The following is a 22,484-nucleotide window of genomic DNA, read 5'->3' as shown; positions in this document are numbered from 1 at the left end:
GCACAATTCTACTCTTCTCTTGGTGCATACCAAAAGCAATGAAAATTATGTCCTTTCTAGCTGAGTGCCACTTACATTATACTTGATGTCTTTGAACAGCAGAAGGCTATGTTTATTTTCAATACTTTGTTATTACAATAAGTAACTCTTACATTTCAGATTTCAAGAAAATATAATTTCATATTTGTATGAATTATGAATAGTGCTGTCTTATCATACACTATAAATATTAAAGGTACCTGAGAGCAAATTATAATATCAATTAAAAATTAACTCTGCAGCCACTTGAAAGCTCTGAATAGCTTCAGATTCTCCCTATTGTGGTAAAGGCATAAGATTTTTTGATCTTATGCCTCTTAAGAATCGCAAATTAACTTCCTTTTGCTGGGAAAGTAACAACAGAATGTGACATAATTGTTTCCATCTCTGCGTTGATCTAGTTTCATGTTAAGATATATTACACGTAATGTAGGATATATTACACATAATGTAACACAAAAGAGGATAGCAGAACTTTTTTTTGACAGCAGCTTGAGAAAAGACATCTTATGAGGTAGCTCCAGGCATGCCTCCAGGAGCATCCACAGTGACTGATATGCCTGGCATTTTTGGCATTTTGGCAACATTTGATAGCATACTAGACTTCAACTTCATCCTTTGCAAGGATGGCTCAGGCAAGTAACTAACCTACATATTAAGTACTGAAGACCAAATGTGCTCGTCAATATGAAGAGATATTTCTATTTAATTGAGCTGCATTAGTCATTCATAAGTAGAAATATATAATATTACAGCCAGATTAAAAGCCGCTTTAATCTCTGCAGCAACACAAAGCAATCTAATATTATTTACAATTCTTGGTTTCTACTATGTATGCAGAAGCACTCAGAAGTTCCCTCTACAACCTACAGTGCAATTCTTTAAATTTTAAAGGAGCTTGTTGAGTTGATTGTTTTTATCAAATAAATTCATGTCTTACTAGTGTTTGCTTCAGTTTAAAAGATGAGAATATTTACTTTTCAGTGTAGCCTTTTATTAATAAGTTTACAAATGTCTCATCATTTGATGAGAATTAACTCTCAAAAAGCCCAATTTTGAGATCAAATTATTTTATTGTAATGATACCAAAGAGGCAAACATCTTGGCTTTTAACTTGTGATGTAACTTTCAGCAATGGTTCACAAACATTTCCAGTTGCAAACCACTTTCACAGAAATTATTTCAGGCAAGTCCAATACAAACCTACATAAATAGCTTCAGATTTGTCAGGCTCAAGCACTCCTTTCTAACTACTGTGGGCTAGGATGGAAATTGCTGCTCTTGAAAAATGCAAAGTGGTGTTATTATTGGAAGATATGATTGCAGTGAGGCATAAATTAAAATATTTAGTAAAAAGACCCATAAATTTCTACTTTATTTCACCATGAATGTGTGTATTGTTAAAATTACTTCGGTTTAGTGATTTAAACTATTTGCATTCTTGGTTTGTGTAGTTATCAACTCTGTTTCTGAAATGTGTTTAACTGAGCCTCCTAACATTTACTATCCAGATGGTTTATAGGAGATTGGTCCGAGTGCACTAAGACGTGTGATGGAGGAATGCGTTCGCGGACAGTTCTCTGCATCAGAAAGATTGGCCCCTCCGAGGAGGAGACGCTGGATGCTGCCAACTGCTTAACACACCGGCCTGTTGAGAAAGAGCCCTGCAACAACCAGTCCTGCCCCCCACAGTGGGTTGCTCTGGACTGGTCAGAGGTAAGGAGATTTCACTGTGCTATCTCACTGGTGATAGTGGAGGCAGGACCTCTGACTGCTGAATAGTAGTACATTTTCTGTCAGGGCTTGCTAAGTAAAGGATTAGTAGGAAAATTTCCCAGAGGATGTTTCAGCTGTGCCTCATTGTTTTGTTTCCTGCCCGTGACCTACAGTGTCATTATAGCCTAAATTAGCTCCTTCTCTCCTCCAGGTATCACATACTGGTTACCTAAAGTGGTTTCTCACTCTGTTATCATGTCTAGGCTTTTATGCAGAAAGGTCATGTAATGATTTTGAACAAAATCATTCTAATTTAAAGACTCAAACTCCGCTAAACTTTTGGTTGTGATAATTAATCAGGGTTGTGAAAAACTACCAGGCTTCTTTCTGGTATGAATTTTATTTGTGTAGCTTGGCAGACTGTTTTGACTGATGATACCATTTTAATAGAATGAAAAAAGTTGCCTTTTTTTTTCCCTGTTAATGTTTTCCAGAAATATAATATATTAAAATCCTTGTAGTACTATAAATATAAACATTTTTATATATGTGTTTATATGAATTTTTGACAGAAACATGAAAAGGAAAACAAGAGTGAACTTAAAAAATGAAGACTTGAATATTCCTCCCATTTAAACCAATGACAAACCTTGCTAATTTTCTGTGGAATGCAAGATATGAAGTTTTCATTTCATACTCAAAACAATGCATATTACAAATAAAACAATTACAGAACTGTTTTATCTGCTTATACACTTGTTGACACACAATATAATTACATATTCCTAATATTTTAAGTGATTATTTACAAGAAATTGTGTATCCTTTTGGTCAGAGAAACAAAAACATTTTGCAAACATATTGGTTAGATGAAGTCCTTAGGAAAATGTAAGCCTGGTTTTTATCAAATTGAAATGAAAACTAAGGATGTCTTTCCCACTGAGCTTTGACAGAATTAATCTACCCTCTCTAAACTACTCCTTTTATATTTTTCAGAATAATTATTAAAAAAACCTGAAAAAATATTTTAAGGAATTTTTGGGAAGAGCCGTCTCAGACAAGCACATATAACTTGTCTTAATGACTTCCACAAAGGCATGAAATTCTAGAAGCATTTAGTAATGGAAGATAATTTTTCCTTGTTTGACTTATCTGGGTATTTTCTTTTCATTTTCTTTGGAAGTTTACAGTCTTTTTGTTAAATTTTTGTGGGGTTTATTATTTTTAGTGATTCAGTATTATTGAAGGCAACTTATTTCCTTCTTTCACTTGCATTTCTGGGATGCAGTGTAGTCCATCTTGGTAGAATGTTTGCTATAACTCCACAAAAAGGGAGTGTTGTTTTCTTCTGGTACCAGTAGCTGGAGAAAGATGGAATTTTCTTCTCAGCTGGAAAGATCTTCTCAGATGGAATCCTACATTTAGATTCAAGATTGTGTCTTCAATTAGTACTATAAGGAAGATGCTCCTAAACTCAAAGTTTAGTCATTGTTTCTTGTTTGCTGACATCCTCTATAGATTATGGAACCTCACAGGTCCATTGCGTTTTGACATTTTGACACAGTCCTTTCAACATTGTCACTTTTCTGTTTGTTTTGACAGACTGATGTGATTTTTAAGCACTCAGCTGGGAAGGGGCGAATATTTCAACATCCTACTTAAAAAGTCAAATGTTTTGCACAAAATACATGTGGGAGAATGTACTTATAACACTCCTTGGAATTTGAATCCCAACTGATCAGTCATGATCATGACTTCAAAGACCTCATATATTAACTGTAATTGGGTTTTGGTCTCTATCATTAGTATAATTTGTGTAGTTCTGCCAGAGATCTCTTACTTCCCTCCTTCATCTGGTTTTCTAGTAGGCAGTGTGCACAAGATTTAGTGTTGAAGTATAAGGACCTTTGAAACTTTATATGTTTAGTCTGTATCAAAATTCTGAATACTGAACTGCTGTATATAAAGAGATGTACCTCGGTAGAAAAAGATTGAATAGGGTAGAAAAGGTTACATTTTGAGGAAAGTGATTATATATGCATTTTGCATTCTGGATTATAAATTTCAAATGCAAGACTCCTTTTTATGCAGGCCAGTTTGACATCCTAGATCCAAGTGGAGATAACATTTGGAATAAACCTTTTCATTCTATATGGACTAGTTTAGGTGCCTCCCTCTGGAGATTTTCTTCTTGTTTTGTGGTATATGTAGATAGAGATATAAAATTTTACATATTCATAGGGTATATCCTTACATAATAATGTGGAGCTGTTTGAAAATTTCTATAAATTACTCAAAGATGCTTCAGGATTAGGCATAAAACTATTAAGTTTACCTCACTCAAGTAATTTTTTTATATTAATCTTAGGGATGTTTCTTTTTTTTCCCAGTGATATAGTGAGTTGTTTTGGATGTGTGGAAAGCCGTTGGTGTGTGATTTCTTGAATATTTCTCCAGTTCCACATAATGTTGTTTCCCAAATAATGTTTTGTCTCTACCTATTAAAGGCATTTCCAATCTTGAACAGGTTAGCGTAATCTCCATGTAAAGTTTATGCTGTTGAACACTGATTCTGATGCAAATACTGCAGATATGCTTATGGAATAAAGGTGAACATGCCAACAAAGGGACTGATTTGGGAAAGTTCTTGAGTTTCAATTTTGCTAGCACTCGTCTCTTCCTCGTTATGCAGTTAAGCTACTGTGTATGACAGTTAATGGTCAGTAGCAAAACCGAAGGAGAATGGCAGCAGCACCATGGTGAAGGAAGATGGCGAAAAGCCAAAGTGATCATCAACCCTTTTTCAAGTGGCTGTTTTATTGTCTGCTTGCTGTCAGAATAGCACAAGAGTGATAAAAGAAGGGAAAACTGTGAAATAAGTGTTAAAATTTAAATAGGAAAGGAGAGGAAAGCATACACTGTAGGAGAGGGTATGATATTTTATGTATTTAAATTATGTGGTTTCTATGAAATCAAATCCAGCATTTCTCTTTCCTTTTGTGTATTGATGAAAAATGTATTCATTATCTGTGGATAAAGTGAAGTGGATGAAGACTGTACTAAGGTGATACTAAGAACAGACTGTCTTATTTTTAATTATTTTAATAGTCAGACTGGTTTCATAATAGCGTTATGTGTGGCAGGCCTTTCTACTTTACAGTGTTTTTCTTAGGCCTGACATAAATAGTAACGTTGTAGTCTAAATATAAACAGCAAAGGAAATTTAAAACTTAGAAAAACTTGTACATAATGAAACAATCTTCAGTGAGCTTGTTTGTGTTTCTAAACATTTAAAAATTATTATTACTGTATTGTGATTATAGCTGAATTGTAAGATCATAAATCATCATGTCCTGTTTTACAAATAGCATTTCTGAGAGTTTCATTGCTGTTTTGCTGAGATTTTAATTATTTATTTGGATAAATATTTCTTTTCAGTGCACACCAAAGTGTGGCCCAGGATTCAAACACCGAATTGTCCTGTGCAAAAGCAGTGATCTTCTAAAAACCTTTCCAGCTGCGCAATGCCAAGATGAGAACAAGCCGCCAGTGCGCATCCGCTGTAGCTTAGGCCGATGTCCTCCTCCTCGCTGGGTTGCTGGAGACTGGGGACAGGTGAGATACTTCATGCACATCCTCATTGCTGTTAGTCTCCCACATTAGCACCTCGTAGCCTAGGGTGTCCTTGGAGGTGTATAAGAGACGGTTCCTATGGCTGAGGGAAACAAAAAGATTCTCCCCTTTTGTGTCAGATAGAAACGTGATTCTTCATGATGCTTCTCTGACAGCAATCTAGTTTCTACTGGATGAGTTTCTGCAAGCACTTTAAAGAAAAAAAATCCATACATTTTTGGAGTATTTTGGAGATACAACAGTGTTGCAGGGTGTACTATCCTTAAAACATGCTTAACTTCTTTGAGAAACATGGTGGAAATATAAAGCCAATTCCTATTGTAGTAGCAGATCTGTGTATATATCTGTCTCTCAACAAAATCACACTTTGAGATCAATATGATTTTTTACATAAGATATTGAGTTGCCAGACAGGGAGCTAAATTACCCCAGGACAGGCCGAATAATGCCACCTTTATGCAGTGCTTCAAAATATGATTTACTAACTTTCCTTCAAAATCTGATTTACTAAGTTTCCTTCTTCATTGATCACAAACAAGATGTTTTTGCCTCTCGTTTGTGATCAATGGCCTGCTTTTAGAATATTAAATGAATGAATAATTTTCTGTTTGTTGAGCAATTTTCCTCTAATGAAAATGAAACATTTTAGTTTAATTACCCAGTGGAAAATCATTTGCAATATTACAGTCTAGTTGGCTTTTTCTTCATGGTGATTCTTCCGATCCACTTTTATATTTAACTAATATTGTACTAAAATTTTAACTATTTATTTGCAGAAATTAAAAATATTTTGAAACAGCAAAGTCTATTTGTTTGAAAGACGTTTACTTTTCCCTTAAAAAAAGTCCTGTAGAAGATTTGGATTCTTGTTTTCTTTGTTTTTTCTTTCTTTATTCTAAAGTCTTAGTATGCCACATGAAATTGAGTAAATTATATTCTAATATCTCAGATCTGAACTTTTCAGGGAGTCAATATTGCATTGCATTTTCTCTTCTTTGAAAGATGAGTACTGACATGTATTGTAAAAAATTCTGGAATATTTTGTGATAATTCTTTTCTCTATTAATCAAACATCTTCAGATGCCTGTCTTCTTTAAAATTTGGGGATGTAGTGTGTTTCTGATTGCTTCCTGTTGCTTTATTTTATATTTAAAATTTGGATGCGGGGTTTTAAATTTTTTTTCTTCTTCTTTAGTGTTCTGCACAGTGTGGTCTTGGGCAACAGATGAGAACAGTACAGTGCCTGTCATATACTGGACAAGCATCCAGTGAGTGTCCAGAAACTCTCAGACCTCCATCAATGCAGCAGTGTGAAAGTAAATGTGACAGTACTCCCATTTCCAACACAGAGGGTAAGTCTGACATCTTAATATAATTTATTCTGAAAAGAATAAAGTGGCATAGTGAGCATTGCTGCATTGGTAAAAGTCTAGATGACATCATCTCTCAGGCTGTGAATAACTTTTTAAAAATTATTTTCTGTTTAGTCATTGTAGCTCAATGGTAAAGTCAATGAAAACCTAAATACACATTGTTTGTTTGAAAAAAAAATACATAGCCTAAGTAATGGAAAAATACTATTGTTGGTGTCATTGATTTTCTAATCTCTTTATTGGTTCAATGGAAATGTTCATAATAGCAGGGGGAGCATGATACACTTTTCATCCACTGACCTTCTGTCTGCCTAATCAGTGTTAAACACAACAATGTAGTGGCAAAAAATAGTAAATTCCCTGTTCATTTGAAGACTGGGACCATAGATTTTGTGCTACATGGTTCTTGGAAGAACAAGTCTGTTCTTACACTTTGACATCCTTTCAGCTTCTTCTAACTAACTTGTAAATTTTTTTTTAATTATAATGCCTGTTCAAAATAATTATAGTATTTTTTGCATTATACAGTCCAATTTAATCAGACTATTAACTAACTTCATCAGAATGTGTTTTTGGTAGTGGATATATGAGATAATATTGTGAAAATAAGCTTATTCATATTTATTAAATACTTCAGATCTGAACGTGTAAGTGGTCTAGGCCAAGCTAGGTTAGAAAATGTGGACTTTAAAGTAGACTTGGAGTTCTAGGCAGTAAAAAATATGTTTCCTCATCGATTATAAAATTGGGAATAGTTGCTCATGAGATAAGTACAATTCATTTTGTGTGGAAGGGGAGAAGGAATAGAAAATTCTCCAAACTATCAAGAGATTACTCAGCAAAAGCAGTCATTCTAAAACAGTTATTCCCAAATTTTTTATATTCCCTAAATTTTGAGTACATGACCGCAAGGTTGCTAGCACTGCTGCTTTTAACACAACTCATGTCTGTGCAGTATATAACTGAGTATTTTTTACACAAAATCTCCTACTACATTGGGGTTTAATGTCCTGTTTATGTGGAACAAACGCTCTGATTAAAATTTTTTTATTGGCAAGTTTGTCCTGTAGTCTACTCAGATTTGGTGGTCATTCAGTGTCTACTCTATCCATCAATGTCCAAGCCATAGATTCAAAATTGTTATAAGAGTCTGGCAAATAGAGATGGCAAAGTCTGTGATAAAATGGGAGCATACTAAAATTGTCCCAGAAATGCACTTATGCTTCAATGTATGAACACTGAAATTCACTATTTTTGGTAAAGTTTGCATTATTTCTGTTTAGTGCTCTCATCAAATCTTTAAGTGATAACTATCAATCTAGGAAAATTTCTGCCTTTTAAATCTCACAGGCTACATGTTATTTTGTTTCCAAACACAGATGTTGATTTCAGTCCAAAGTAAGGAAGGTAATAAATTACTTATAAGTGGACACGATTAAGTTCCAGTCTCCTCTTAATTTCTAGATGACAAGGTCATATTGTTATTTATAGTAATTACACTAGTAATTCTTCAATATTTTCAGAAAATATGATAATCTCTTGTAGAAGAAGGCAGTTGGGGTTTTCTGTGTGTGATCTCTGTACACTGGGTGGCCTGAACTTTCCTACAGTAGAACTGTGCAGACTAGCTATGTACAGTGAGTCTGTTGGTAATTATGTTTTTAGGGACCCACACCTTCACTGGAAAATTTTTAGGGTCCACAAATAGAAAATATTGAAAAACACCTATACTGTATTCCAGATGGCTGTAAGCTCTTTGGCCTGCACTCTGAGAGAGCCAGGTGCAAGCCAGCTCCTTACTGACAGCTATCCAGGCTCATTAGCACACTTAGGAGAACCAAAGGGAAAAAGATACAGTACAGTATCTTCTGAAGGATATAGTTCCCAACACATTGCCACTTAGCATCCCATTTTTGTTTAGGTCCCACGCTGGAGGTGTTTATCTCAAAGTTCATTTAACAGTTTAGAATGCTTTGATCATTTCAGAAGAATTTTGTTGCAAACTGTGAAAGACTAACGTTGCCCTATTCCAAAATTAGGCAAAAATTCTATCTTCAAGGTATTTTTTCAATACTTGTACAAGTATTTCTTATATATATATATATATATATATATATATATATATATATATATTCTAATTTATACATTTTACAGCTGCTCTTAAATAGTGAATAGGAGAAGCACAAACAGAATTTGCAGAATAATGTGCAGGTTTGACACATTTTCTGCTTTCAAAAAGTCCTGACATCTTTTAGTTCAGTAAAGTGTCAGCCTTTAAACAGTGAGGCTTATCTTTTTCACCATCCTGGAGATGATGAAAAGATTTCAAGAGCTAACTAATCCTAAAAACCACAACTATTTTTGGAAAAGTAGCATCTTCTGTGAGAAATTTTGGAGCAATGATATTTTGTCGTGAATATATTTGTGAGAGGGGCATGCTGTGCCTCTGTGCTTACTTCTGTCACTCTGCAGGTACAGTGGGATGTGATCTGACTATCAGTATTTGGGTTTCAAGGAAGGAATCAGGTCTCTCAGAGAAAGGGTTTGTCCATTTTGTGCTTGCAGATTATGGAGCCTGTTCAACAATTTCTTAGCAATTTAATTTTGCTACCCAAAGGTAAAATCATACAGGGTTTTGAGGAAGCTTGAGCCGCTCCGCAGTATAATGGTCATGTTGGTGAAGCTTGGAAAATTTTTCTTTGGGAAAGTACATGTTGTTTGCTTAAAATAAGAGTCAAAATTTTGGGGATACAGAATTACTAGAAGAAAGTTACATTGAATCTTGTAATATTTTACATGTGCTTTACCTCTGGGGTTTTCAGACTTTTCATTGGTGATTTATAATATTGTAGATGTGGTTTTGATGGGCTGCCACTAATGAGGGTAATGTTGCATTTTCTGCTGGAAGTGAACTGCTATCATCTACCACACCACTTGAAGCCTATTCAGAATTTTTCTATTCTCTTAAATACATATATGTCTGCTGAATCTATGCTGCTAAAGCCCATCTAAAAATCTACCTGAAAATTGTTTTGTCTATTTTTATATAATTTCATTTTTTTCTTGTATTTTATATGATACATCTTTTCAATTTCTTTAGCTGGAGGCACAGTGACATTTTGTGAATTTTTTAATTTAAAATGATGGTTAATATCATACTATCGCCTTATCTAGTCACAAAGTTCAGCAAGGCAGAGCTTCTGCATGTAGCATACTGAAACTCATTAAAACTTGTTGCTAGAAACAAAAAGAACTCTGGTAAACCTTCTCCATTCAACCACAATCCTATGAAGAATAGGCTATTTCATCAGCCACCATTATCTATTTCAAAGCTGATTTCTAAACCAGAAGTTTTGGGAAACTTCAAGAATATTCTCTCATTGCTGTCCAAATGGCATCAGCTGAACAGGGTCCAGTTTTACTCAAGAGGAACAATAACAAAAAAGAAACATGAAAAAGAATCATTTGAAATCCTACTTTTAGGAAAAATTGAGTTAGTGGCTTTACTTGTATTTAACCAAACACGGTGTTTGAGGGTTATTTTTGTGATTGAGTGAACTTTTTATGTCTTGTGCAGATGAAGTGAACCTTAGACTTTTCACCTCATTTATAATTCACCATCTGTCTCTCTTACATTCCCAGTCTTCATGAACATGAGTACCTGAAATGTTTCTGGAAGAGTCTTGACCTCTTTTGTGAAGAGTTTTTGAAAGTCAGTCAAATAAAGTGACCATGTGTGGTTGCTGGTAGAGAAATATATCTGTTTCAACCAGCTACTCACAATGTCTTTTTCCCTGTCACTCAATTATTTTTCCATTAAGAATTAAAAAACTAGAAAAGCGGTATGTCAAACATCATTTAGATGGAGCGAAAGAATTGCAATGAAAGCACTATGTCTGTGTTAATGAAATGAAAATTTAAATAATTTCCTAACCACTTCTTGCTTAGCTAAAAGCATGCATATTATCAGAAATACTGGTCAGTACAGACCTGGAAATTCAGCCTCATTAATGTTTTCCTAAGTTCAAATACTAAAAATTCTCATCTGCACTCAATTTGCTACTACAGTATCCTTGCAAGTGTTAATCCACTATCTGTAACAACCTGTTCCACAGCAATAATCATGTTCTAGGAGATTATATGGAGACTGAAGAGCTGTAGAACCCAAGTGTGTCACTGAATTTACAGATGTAGCTCTTTCTCAAGCTGTATCAGGATAAGAACTGAGCACGGATCAAACTATTCCATTCCCCATTCCCACCTTCTTTCTACAAGTGCAAAAAATGAGCCAGAAGAGAACTACAGCATATTCCAGCTCCTGTAATGTACTCACAAAGTCACTTTATATGCAACCTGTGTGGGATGCTAAAGAATTTAACCCTCCTCCATGGGGTTGAGCTCTGTTCTCCCTTCCTGGGAAAGCTGCATGCTGGCACAACAGGGCAGCTGAGGCAGTAAGCCTCGGCATATAGGAAAACACAACTTGAGAAAGTGCTTTTATGTGTATTACAGGCATAAAAGTGGCTTTCCTTCTAGCATAAAATCAATTGTGGATGTGTGGAACCATGCCTAAAGTACAATCCACCATTCAGTTTGGTCACTGAACTCACCCTGTTGGTACCATTATTCGTAACGCTTGTGTAATATTCTCCATCCCTGTTAGCTGAAACTCATTCTGTTTTAAGGATTCTTACAAATGAACAGGCATGGTATCAAATAGTGTGAATCATCATAATGATAACCTCTTATGGGTGAATAAAATAACTGCTGAGAAGGAAGTTAAAAGTAATGTAAAAAAACGGACTCACATGTTCTAACTGTGTAAAGTAACCACTTATCCCAATAAATGATAGCTCTTCCAAGGCAAAGACTATGCACTTCTAAATGTCTGAAAACCTTGCGAATATTTTTATGGCTTTTAAAATTTGCAATATTGTATGCACAAGACTGTACTAGAAAGAGTAGTTACAAAGTAAGCAAGATAGATGGATAGATGAGAAGCATGTTAAACATCAGATTTTCTTTGTACTTTAATTTATATATATCTGACTTTTTTCTCTTTAATGTTCTTAATTATTAGAGTGCAAAGATGTGAACAAAGTGGCCTATTGCCCGCTGGTGCTGAAGTTCAAGTTCTGCAGTCGAGCATACTTCAGACAGATGTGCTGCAAGACCTGCCAAGGACACTGACCCACAGGAAGCAGAAGAATGTGCCTTGTTATTATCTTTGTGGAAGAGTGTCCATCGAAGAGAGCCACACAATGGAATAAGATTGACGTCCTTGCAAATGCATTACCCTGTGGAAAACATAACCACTGGTCAGCCCCAGCTGACAGGATTTCAATATTATTTTAACTTCTGTGAAGTGGGATTTATTAATCCAAAGTGCTGGACACAGTATGAGGGGATCCCAAATTTGAAAAATTCACACAACACATATAGAATAGCTTACTGTGGAACATTTGTGTTCTTTTGACTAAATCCAATAGTCTGTTTACATCCATGGACCATTAAAATAACTTTTATTATGGACTTAGCAATGACACTGAATCAATTTCTATTTAAAACTGTTTAAAATGTAGTTCTTATGAGTTGGTTTACTATGGAAGTAAAGAAGAATCAAAAAAAAGTTAAGTCATAGCTTAAAAATCTTAACTATTTTATCTCTTGACTCAGCACCACAATTTAAATTATAAAATGAGCTTGGAAATGTTATTTAAGGAGCAGAAATTTTTTAGAAAAAAAAGTATTTTTCCTTCATTCCACCTATTTCCCTTTGGACTAATCCATATTTCCTGAACACTGCTGTGAGCCATATATAAAACTATACTAAATAGAACAACCATGAGGGACTTAGTTTTAAGAAGTGCAACAGTTATTGCAGTGATGCATGAAATACAAGTGTGCTATGAAACAAAATGAAATCTTCACTGCAGGTTTATAGCCATCTTACCATTGTACAAGTGAAACAGATCTCCACTGAAAGGAACATATTTCAGAATCATGGGGGAGGCAGACCCCTGCAGTGGTGAAGACTGGATTGCCAGTTCCTTCACTACTACCATAAAGGTTGTTTAGGACTTACACTTTGACTCCTGCTCACTTTTGTTTACAACACCAGCCACAAAGAAGAAACAACTTTGTAGGCTTCTAGACATGGTTTACATGTTAGCTTTGATTCTCCAAAAGTAAGGAATTTGAATGCAAAAGATAAGCCTACTGTGTAATAGCAACTATCCTTTGCAGTGCTGAAAGTTAAAATGGGTTCCAGATGTTCCCTCCTTTGATACCATAGCAGAGGTACTGTTTATGAGAAGGAATATGTGAATGTTCTATTCAGGAGACTGCATCTGAGTGGCAAGGATTGCAACCAAAGAATAAGTGACTCATGCAGGTATCTAGGTTCTGTTCAAACAAGAAGTCAAAAGTGTGCTTGAGCCAAGAGGCCTGTAGGACAATCAGGAGTAAGGCACACTGGAAAAGGGATGGCTGTAGTGAATTCTGGCCACCTTCACCTAAATGGCCACATACCTGTGTGAAGCTGGACCATATTTAAACAAGGGACAGCTTTCAGCATGAGACTGGAACAAACTCATGCCAGTAAATTAGAAGCTAGATGCCTTAACTATTCACTGCCACGCTCCACTCATTCATATTACCCTATTTCTAATATTCACCAAATACTTTGTGTTTTTAAAAGTAAAACCAAACTTCTTAGGCAAGTCACAATCAGGAATATAACATTTAAAACTTAATTGTCATGCTCCTCTTCCCCTTCACTTTTCAGTAACAGTCTCAACAAGGAGATGAGGAAAGTAGGTATTTCTTTATAATAATATATTGTACTTGAACATTTGCATTTTGCAACAGGTCCTTCATGAATGTGATTGTGTGTCCAACTATGACTCCTTTGTCGTAAAGCAGTTAAAATTATGTGAACAATAATATGTGTTACAAATTCTAATTCAAATAGCACTTTTAAAAAAAAGGTAATCTTTTCAGTGAAAAATAATTTCAAAATACGAGATTGAAGTGTACCAATGTATTTTACCAATAACAAACCAAATATGTTGCACACTACTTACTAATGTGAATTAACATGGAACAATAGATTATGTTAAGAGGACTCATACTATGAAATTCTCCCAACATATTGACAATCTGTCAGGGGGCTTTGTGTAGCCCCATGTCTATACTCATGACCATCAAATTCTGTCATCTGCTACCTCTTGCCAGTATTTCCACTTCTGTACACTTGTGACCAGTGGAATTAATTTTCAGTTGGCTTGCATGTATTCACATATGCTTGTTATCTGTTGCTCTCATCACCATGTAAACAACTCCTGTTGAAACTGACACCAGTCGATAAAAACATCCCAAATTTTTGGGAGTTGCACATAGAGATTAAGGGCAGTACATAGTGCTTGTCAGTTAAGTGAATTGACTTCCTGTATCCTTTTGACAGAACACCTTGGTGCTAACATGCCCTGGTTAGATCAGAAGTATGATGAAAGGGTAAGGGGTTGTTACAACATTCCCTAAGCATGAGGCCTTTTTGTATCAAGGTCCAGTTTTCTCCAGGGCATGATTTTTTTTATCAGCTAATGTGTCATTTCAGCTAATGAGAAAAGGGTTTTCTCTGTATTGAAAAGAAACCCCTTTTTTTTTACCTCACTTAGGACATGCAAATTGTAAGGAATGTTTCCAAAGACACATTTTGCTCTCTTACTGGTGCTAGAACACCGGGGATTCTGATGTTTACTCTGCAATATAACAGCACTGAGGCTGGAATTTAAAGAACTGCCTGGAGCAAGGTTGAATTGTATTGTTAAAGGGAACAAAACACAGAATGTATATGGATTTGCAAACTAAGCAACACTACACACTAAGACTGAAATATGAAACCTAATTCAAAGAAAAATAATTGGTTTCAACAGCACAGTTCATTGCTGCTGCTACACTGTAGCCATCTATATAATCTAAGCTAAATAGTGTTATATTCCTAAATAGTGACAAAAGGAGTCTTTGTGCAGGCTATAAATATAACAGACCTAGAATCAAATAGTAAAATACAAGATGCAGAAACCTGGTGCCAGTACTTCCACTGAGCAATACTATCAGCTGATAAAGATCAAAACAGAAATAAAAATCTAAGATTAATCCTTCAAGGTGTATACATCCAAAATAGTCCATTTTGTTAGGAACTTTATAAAGGAGTGAATGTCACATAGATATCCTTAATAATACAGACTGAAATTACCTTTGTATTATTGTGATTAGTTGCTTATTATTTTATACTCAGTATTAATGTGGTACACTGTTACTTTATTATTATTTTTGCTTTTGTAAATTATATTCTAATTTATTGTCATGTTTCTTAACACTTGTTCTACATGCATTCTCCTGCTTGTAATAAAAACAAAAATATTGTAACACTTGATGCAGTGAAATTCCACACCAGGCACAGATTTGTTTTTAACATAGATAATTTAGTAAAATAAAAGTGCAGCTTTTAAGATTGATACCCATGGTACAGTTGTCTCTTCCCTGACTTACAGTTACTAGAATTCTATATGCTTAATGTTTGCCTCATCCGATGCATCAAAATATATATAAGGTGTCTTCTTTGAAGCAACATCTGTGTAATGCTAGAATCCTGTCCTGGGCAGCAGCAATATTTGTCATATATTAGCAAATAAGGAAAGAACAAAAAGGAAAAATCAAGAATATGGTCATGTACATTATTAAGTAATATTTTAGCCTAAGCAGTGATGTAGATCAAGAATGAAATTAATGGCAGCAAAAATATTCTGTACTTCTTGGAATTATTTCGTTTACAGCCAGTCAATAACAATAAAATGTCCTTCTTGCATTGAGCTTTTAAGGTTTTATCTGAAGTTTATCTGAAGCCATGGTGTTTTTAGATATAAAGAAGAAAGTAATTTCAGTAGACTTGGTGCTTGGGTAACTGTTGCCAAGAGATGCTTTCTTTCTTACTGGCACAGTGTAAATAACTCACTATGGAAATCTCTGATCAAGTCCTATGAAATATTTCTTATTTCTGGTTTAAAATCTAGCTTCTGGTTTGATGAACATAAACACTCTATTCTTGTGAATAAGACGTTAAAGAAAGTACAGAGAACCTTAAATGTATTGATGAGGTATTTATTAATTTTGTTTATTCTTTGTTATTCTATTTACAAATAAGGATTCAAAAACCAAATGCCTGTTTTAAAAATATGGGTATTTCTATCTGTGCTTGATCACAAAATTTTATTGCCCTTTGGAAAAGAAGTTAAAGATGGAGTAGTCTTAGTAAATAACACAGTTTCATGACAATTTTCTCTGTCATTGTAAAGATACTGACTTTCTTCCCATACATTCACACTAGTTATAATCTGATAGATTTCCTATTATTGTTCAGTTTGTAGTGTTGCTTTTTTCCCCACTGGTATTATAGTGACAGACTGAGAGCACTGAAACAGAGGCATTTCTCCCTCCTTTTCTCCTGCTGCCTTAAATCTGACATAACCCACAGTGACTGTAGAGCTCCTGACACAAAATATTCCCTCCAGTCTTTTTAAAATGCATTTTTTCACCAGAATTTGATTCTGGGGAAAATCCTACTATCATAATTCTCTGTTACAGTTTTTCAGTTTATTTCTTGAGGAAATTCACACTATTTTTACCTGAGATACTGCCTTTTCCTTTCCCTGACTTCCCTTTCTATACTGTTCCTTCTTGAGGATACTTGCTATTCTATCTGAAGCTCTCTGATGTACAAGAAGCATTTTTACATATCCTCTGCAGAATTCTGAAGAGATTTTCATTATTCTCCTGACTTCTTTATTATTTCTTTATTGTTCCTTGGAACTAAGACCCAGGACTCTTCTGGGTCCCCTTCTGTGGAGGTTTACTGCAATGGACTTTGGATGAGTCCTGTGAGCCTTATCTGGAGGCAGTCAGTCATCAATCCAAGAGTCTTGCAGAAGGCCATTACTAAGCTGAGGCTATCATTCTGCAAGAATTGACACCCTATCTGGCTGTTTTCCCTTCACCACGAACAATTAGGTGGAAGGGTTAGATGACTGCTTCTGTGTGGTCCCTCCAATGTAAGTTCTAGACAGAATGGTGTAAGAGCATTTCCATGCAGTAATCAGGATAAAACCCTAAACAAATTTCTAAGGGCTCAATCAGCCATGGAACAAGGTTCACTACAAAACTAATGAATTGGTCATTTCCCAATGTATAAAGTGGACGTACATGTCCAGTTTAGGGAAATAAGCCACTCAAAATGTGGGGTGCTGTACATTTAAGGATACTGCATCCCTTAAACTGGCATACCACCTAAGCACCACATGCCATTTATTTTCTTCTGTTTCTGCATGGGACTGACATTTTCATTGAGCTGGACAGGCTACAGGACACAGTTTATGTTATGATGTCATGTAGCTGCCCATCAGAAAATTACTGAAATCTGTCCTGGAAAAGATAACATGTATTTCTTCATTAAGGATTGGAAATTTAAATTTCTACAAACAGGAAGGCCTTTTCAGAGTAGATCTATCAAGATCAGTAAATACATAATCTCACTTCGTTAGTAATCCTGTTGGAAATAAATTTATCAGATCACAGCTTGAGATAGAAAAGGAAGTGTTTTGGAAGCTGGAAGTGAAGACTCAGCCAGTGAGTGCTCCAAGCTTCAGTTGCTATGACCACACAGAGAGATGAGATTTGGCCTGGCTGATAAGGAATAAGCTGTGGATTTTGGAAATTGGATTTCTTCATCTGCATCAAGACAAGTATACTTGTTTATTCTTCTCCCCAACCCCACCTTGACATCAAAGTCTACAAATGCGCATATTCATGCAGTGTTTACAGCAAAATTATCGCTCACATTGTTTGAAAAACCCATCTTGCAATATTATTTATTTTTTGCAAGGAAGATCACTCTTCTGCATAGAATCTACCACCCCTGAGAAGCAATGCTGAGTAATGTTTCTGAGTAACATTTCCTCTCCAAATTAACTGTGAGATAACAGTTCTAGACATGTGCGAATATCTTCCAGTTATATCTCTATGAAAAGACCCAGACCCACTCTGGGGATTTCGGAAGACAAACTTCAGTTGAGAATGCATTTTAAGTTATTATTGTCGCATTTGTTCTGAGGTCAACTATGTTTCATTAAGCAAATAAATTTACAGAAGTGCAGTGTGCTTAGTAGGGTCACTGCCTTCTAACATCTTTGAATACTGACCAGAAATAGGGGCAGGATCTTGTGTATGAATGACAATATGTGGTTGAAAAGTTTACAATCCATTTCCAGGACACTCTTTCATTTCTCAGACTCCACTCCTCAGAATCCACACACTGGTACAGGATATCTCTTCCCTCCATCATCTCCCCTGGTGGCTATTTTCTCCTCTTTCTCACAGCTTTTACACATCTATGCATGTCATATTTGGTGTACAGTACTGCTGTCTTTGATCAGATACTTTAATGTGAATGTTATTGGGATTTTTCATATCTGTAATTTAATGCAGTTTTTTTGTTAAAATGCTCATTTTAGGCTGGTTTTGTGAGTTATTTATTGAAGTGTAAAAACAAATATAAAATTTAAATCAGAATTTAAAGAAAAAATCAAAAATGCATTAATTCTTTTTCAAACGGTAGTTCAAGTAAAAATAATATTTTTTCTACCGCTGTAATAAACTTTTTTCCTATTATGAAAAATACTGAGTTAGGAGCAAATACAAAGAGGAGGAACCAAGCCTCTCTTTTAGTCTCAGATTCTTTTTCACATGTAGTCTTTGTATTGAAATGCACTATCAAAACAAGATCTTCAGCAGCAAAAAAGAATCTCAAACATCTCATTTGGCCTTTCTGGCTCAAAGTTTCCTTGGAAGTTTATTTACCTAAGATAAGGTTACATTGTTGAAACTGTCCTGTCAATTTGCAAGAACATTTGACTTCAGATGTATTATTCTTCAAAAGCATTTTGTCAAGGATAGGGCTTGTAACTGATTTTCTAGAGAGAAGGGAAGGTATGATGGCTATAATTACATGTATCAATTAACTATAACTTGCTCAGAGTCCTTGTGAAATAAAGTGCAGAACAGCCTAAATTATTAAAAGAGGAAAAGATATTAAACTGCATTCTATACAAGCTTTTCAAAAAGAAAACGCAACTTAAGAATATTCCATTTTGATTTTCAGTGAGGTTTAAGAGCTGGATCAGCACTGGTTGCTCACTGCACTATTAAATGTTTTTAAAGCTGAAGACAAATGACCTGAATTCTATTTCCATGGAGGGTTTGGGGCTTTTTAACTCTGTTATCCTAATCCATCTAAGGAAAGCACCATTCTGTGAAGCATCCCCCTCCCGGATTTGCAGATTTGCTACGCTTTTTTTTCTCACTTCTTGCAGTTGCGATGATCACAAATTTTAATGAGAGGAAGACTAAGAATTATGGGTTTGAGGCCTTGGTCTCATGGCTGTAGATGTGTCCCCTCACTCTCTTCTCCTCTAGCTGGAAAACTGCTATGTGGCCTTTTTTTCCCCGGTATGAGCAAAGCAGGTTTCTGGTGCCACAGGCTTGCTGCCTGCTCATCTGCAGCATGGGCATATACTCAGCAGATACAGATACTCAGTGGATGGCTGTGGCATCAGGTATCACAGGTGCCTTGGACCAGCACTGCATAAAATTGGTTCACATGGAATGAGGTCTTTTTGTCACCTGGCTTTCTTGCTGGGGACAGGGTTCCAGAGCATTTTTCAAATTTGGCCAGCAGCCACCTCTAGGTCTACAGAAGCAGGTGTGCCTCAGCCCTCTCTTGGGGCTCAGCTGTGGCTTGTGGCTGTTCCAAACTGCAGCCAGGGTGGGTGTGGAATGCTGGAATGTGCAGTTCTGCCATGGCAGCCAGCAATCCCTAGTCAACCATGTTGGTGTGGAGAGCTACTGAGCTCTGAGCTGCGGTGAGTCTGCCCTGTGAGCAGCTGGCCCCCAAAGCGAGGCCGAGAACATGGTTCAGCCTCTCTCTTGGGCCGGGCTGCAAACACAGAGCCTGCAGCTCACAACAGCTGCCTCTCAGCTGGAGAGGTGAAGGGCTGCCCCAGTGAGCAGCCGTGACAGCTCCAAAGGGAGAGCGCTCTGCACGGGCACAGGATGGCTTGTGCTGAGGTGGAAGACCAGTGACAGTGGTTTTGGGGGAGCTATGTGGAGGCTGCTAGTTTGGGAAAGCTGTGGAGGGGCCAGGACCAGAAAGAAAGAGTGAGGCCATGAGATGGGGCTGGGGGATGTATGTGTAAGGAGCTGAGGGAATCTCAGCAAGGGGATCCTGAAGCAAGAGTTGGGTAAAAAGGTCAAGACCACAGGTCCCAGCCAGAGGTACCCCTGCAGAGGAGAGGAACATGGCTTCTGTGGGTAGATGCAGAAACACCTTGAGATCAGAGACGATCCTTGCAGAAGCTCAGTCTTCAGGGTGGAGAGTGGAGAGTCCTTGCAGAGCCTGCAGAGATAGGGTCATTTTAATCCCTTTGGTGAACTCCTGAATGCTATATATACTAATAACAAAAGAAGCTATGAGTCTCTCAGTGAGTTACAGCAGTGAGCAGAACTCTATACCACTTTGGATAACCTGTTTTAATTGGCCATGCTGTATTTAGCAGATGAGTGAACTGCAAATGAGCACAAAAAGTAGCAGTTGCAAAAATCATGTCTGTAAATTTGCCTGCCACAAAGACAGCTGCATTCTTGAATGCCAGATGCTCACTGGGTCCTGAGTAATTCTGCTGAACTGATGAACGAATGCTTACAGGGTGTGTTGAGTCCCAGCTGGTAATCAAGATAGTGAAGGGCTGCCAAGGGATATGTTGCTCATTAAGAGTATGACACTTACAGACTTCAAAACAATGAACCTTGAATGTCCTTTAAAAATAAAAGAGTGAAGTGACATATTTTGGTAACTTTGGACTGAAATTTTGATAATTCCTCTGTCTGGCTTGAGAAACTTGATTACAAAAGCAGTGACCTTGCATAGGGTGTCCAGAGTTGTGCAGCAGAGCCTTGTGGTTGCATGTGAAGTCTCACCTTGATTTTGCTTATGTTTTCCTTATTATACCATGTATATTATGTTTTCCTTATTATACATATATATCATTCAACAATATATGTTTATCTTTGTTTTGATTGAGTTCATGCTGGTTTTGGAGGTATGGCCCATTGTTATCTGGATATAATGCAGAGAAGTTTGAAAGGGGCTGGAAGATGAATGATCAGCCCTACTGCAAAAAACACTTGAGCCAGGATTTAGAAAAAATCATGCAACTGTCTGTGAGAAAGAAACCACCAAACCAAAATCAAACTTCTGAATTACCATTCTCTTATTATTTTTTTTCCCAGTCTTATGATTTGCTTGTTTCATATTTTCCTGCTCTATATACTGTGAAAAGCCAGAAAATCACTTTCTAAGGGGAAGAAGGAAAGGTAGGAAACTCAACAGCTGGATTTATGCAACTGAAGTCTTTCACTAGAAAACACAAATACTTTAACATATTACAAGGGCTAACAGGATAATACCCCATTCTGATTAAGAACAAAATATTCATGATACTTATAAGAAAGTGATAGGCATCTTTCTCTGTGAAGGCAAATTTTGTAAAACTTTAGGCTTTCACTCCCATTTAATAAAAATAATGACCTGACTTAGGAAAATGCTGCTTCCTTCTGGGTCATTCCAAGGGATTGTCTTCCAGCTGGAAACTCTGAAAGTCCAGGGTAAACTTCTCATGCTGTCTTTGTGATCTGCTAGGCAAAGGAAGGCTGCAATTCCAGCTCTGTGCTAATTAGTAAACCATCAACATCAATCTAGCATCATCCTATCTTACTGACGTAGCTTTTTTCAAGACAGTGGACCTGAGCTTGTGCTCTGCTGAAGGATTCCTCAGAAGGTACACAGGCAGCACTGTCTTTGCCCTGCAATAGTCTTGCTGTGCCACAGGAGGTGAATCTGGCTCAAAGTCAGAAAACTGATCATTCATAACCAGGTTGGAGTGGACATACACAAAACCAGTGCCTTTGGCTTCCATTTGGGCTGCCTTTTTTTTCCCCCTCCCAGATACTTTCTGGAATGAAGGTTAGAAAAAGTGGCTAATTTTGTCTTGGTAACACAGTACCAAAAGATAGTAGATCACAATATAATAATCTTCCTCAAGATCTCGTTCTTAATCAATGCCTCTGTTGTCAGAGGCATCAAAAACATCATCAAAATTTGCCCAGTTGAGACTCTAGATACATCTGCTATAAATACTTGCAAAGCAGTTTAGGCCAACAGAGTGTTGTTCCAAATCTGTTCTTAAGCTGAAAAATGTACTTTTTATTAAAAGGTTGAGAAACAGTGGATTCTTGTGCATCAGTAAATGTAATGAGTAAAGTATGTAGAACTAATTATAGTAGAGCATTTATTACAAATCAGCTGTTAAAAATCTTGAGAAAAAAAAGGAAATAAATCACACAGACACAATTTAAAATCATTTCTAGTAAATAAGCATGGAAAAAACCCCTCAAGCTAAAACATCTTTTGCTATTTAGAGGCAGATAATCCATTCTTAGTCCAGTGCACAAATTTGATTTACAGTGCATTTCAAAATATTTATCTTCTTTTTAGGGTTTCCATCACTGCCTAAGCCAATAGCCTGCTGTGTTTGAAAATGTCTGGGCTGT

The 22,484-nt window shown here is 36.3% G+C and overlaps 1 protein-coding gene across 5 annotated transcripts in view; it reads left to right on the top strand.

Moving 5' to 3' along the window:
* Nucleotides 1-15,283, top strand: part of ADAMTS6 (ADAM metallopeptidase with thrombospondin type 1 motif 6) — a 148,632-nt gene extending 133,349 nt beyond the window's left edge. For 3 of the 5 annotated variants that reach the window (XM_063180314.1, XM_063180311.1, XM_063180312.1), the window contains exons 22-25: nucleotides 1,551-1,755; nucleotides 5,194-5,370; nucleotides 6,584-6,740; nucleotides 11,842-15,283. In XM_063180314.1, coding sequence (XP_063036384.1) covers nucleotides 1,551-1,755; nucleotides 5,194-5,370; nucleotides 6,584-6,740; nucleotides 11,842-11,951 — 649 coding nt within the window. In that variant the 3' untranslated portion in view covers nucleotides 11,952-15,283. Of the gene's footprint in view, nucleotides 1-1,550; nucleotides 1,756-5,193; nucleotides 5,371-6,583; nucleotides 6,764-11,841 lie in introns of those variants that run through there. The other 2 variants (XM_063180313.1, XM_063180315.1) reach the window with 2 other exon arrangements.
* Nucleotides 15,284-22,484: the final 7,201 nt, after the last annotated feature.

The sequence above is a fragment of the Melospiza melodia genome, chromosome Z (assembly GCF_035770615.1).
Source record: "Melospiza melodia melodia isolate bMelMel2 chromosome Z, bMelMel2.pri, whole genome shotgun sequence".
Taxonomy (NCBI): Eukaryota; Metazoa; Chordata; class Aves; order Passeriformes; family Passerellidae; genus Melospiza; species Melospiza melodia.
This window is presented reverse-complemented; position numbering and strand designations above follow the sequence as displayed.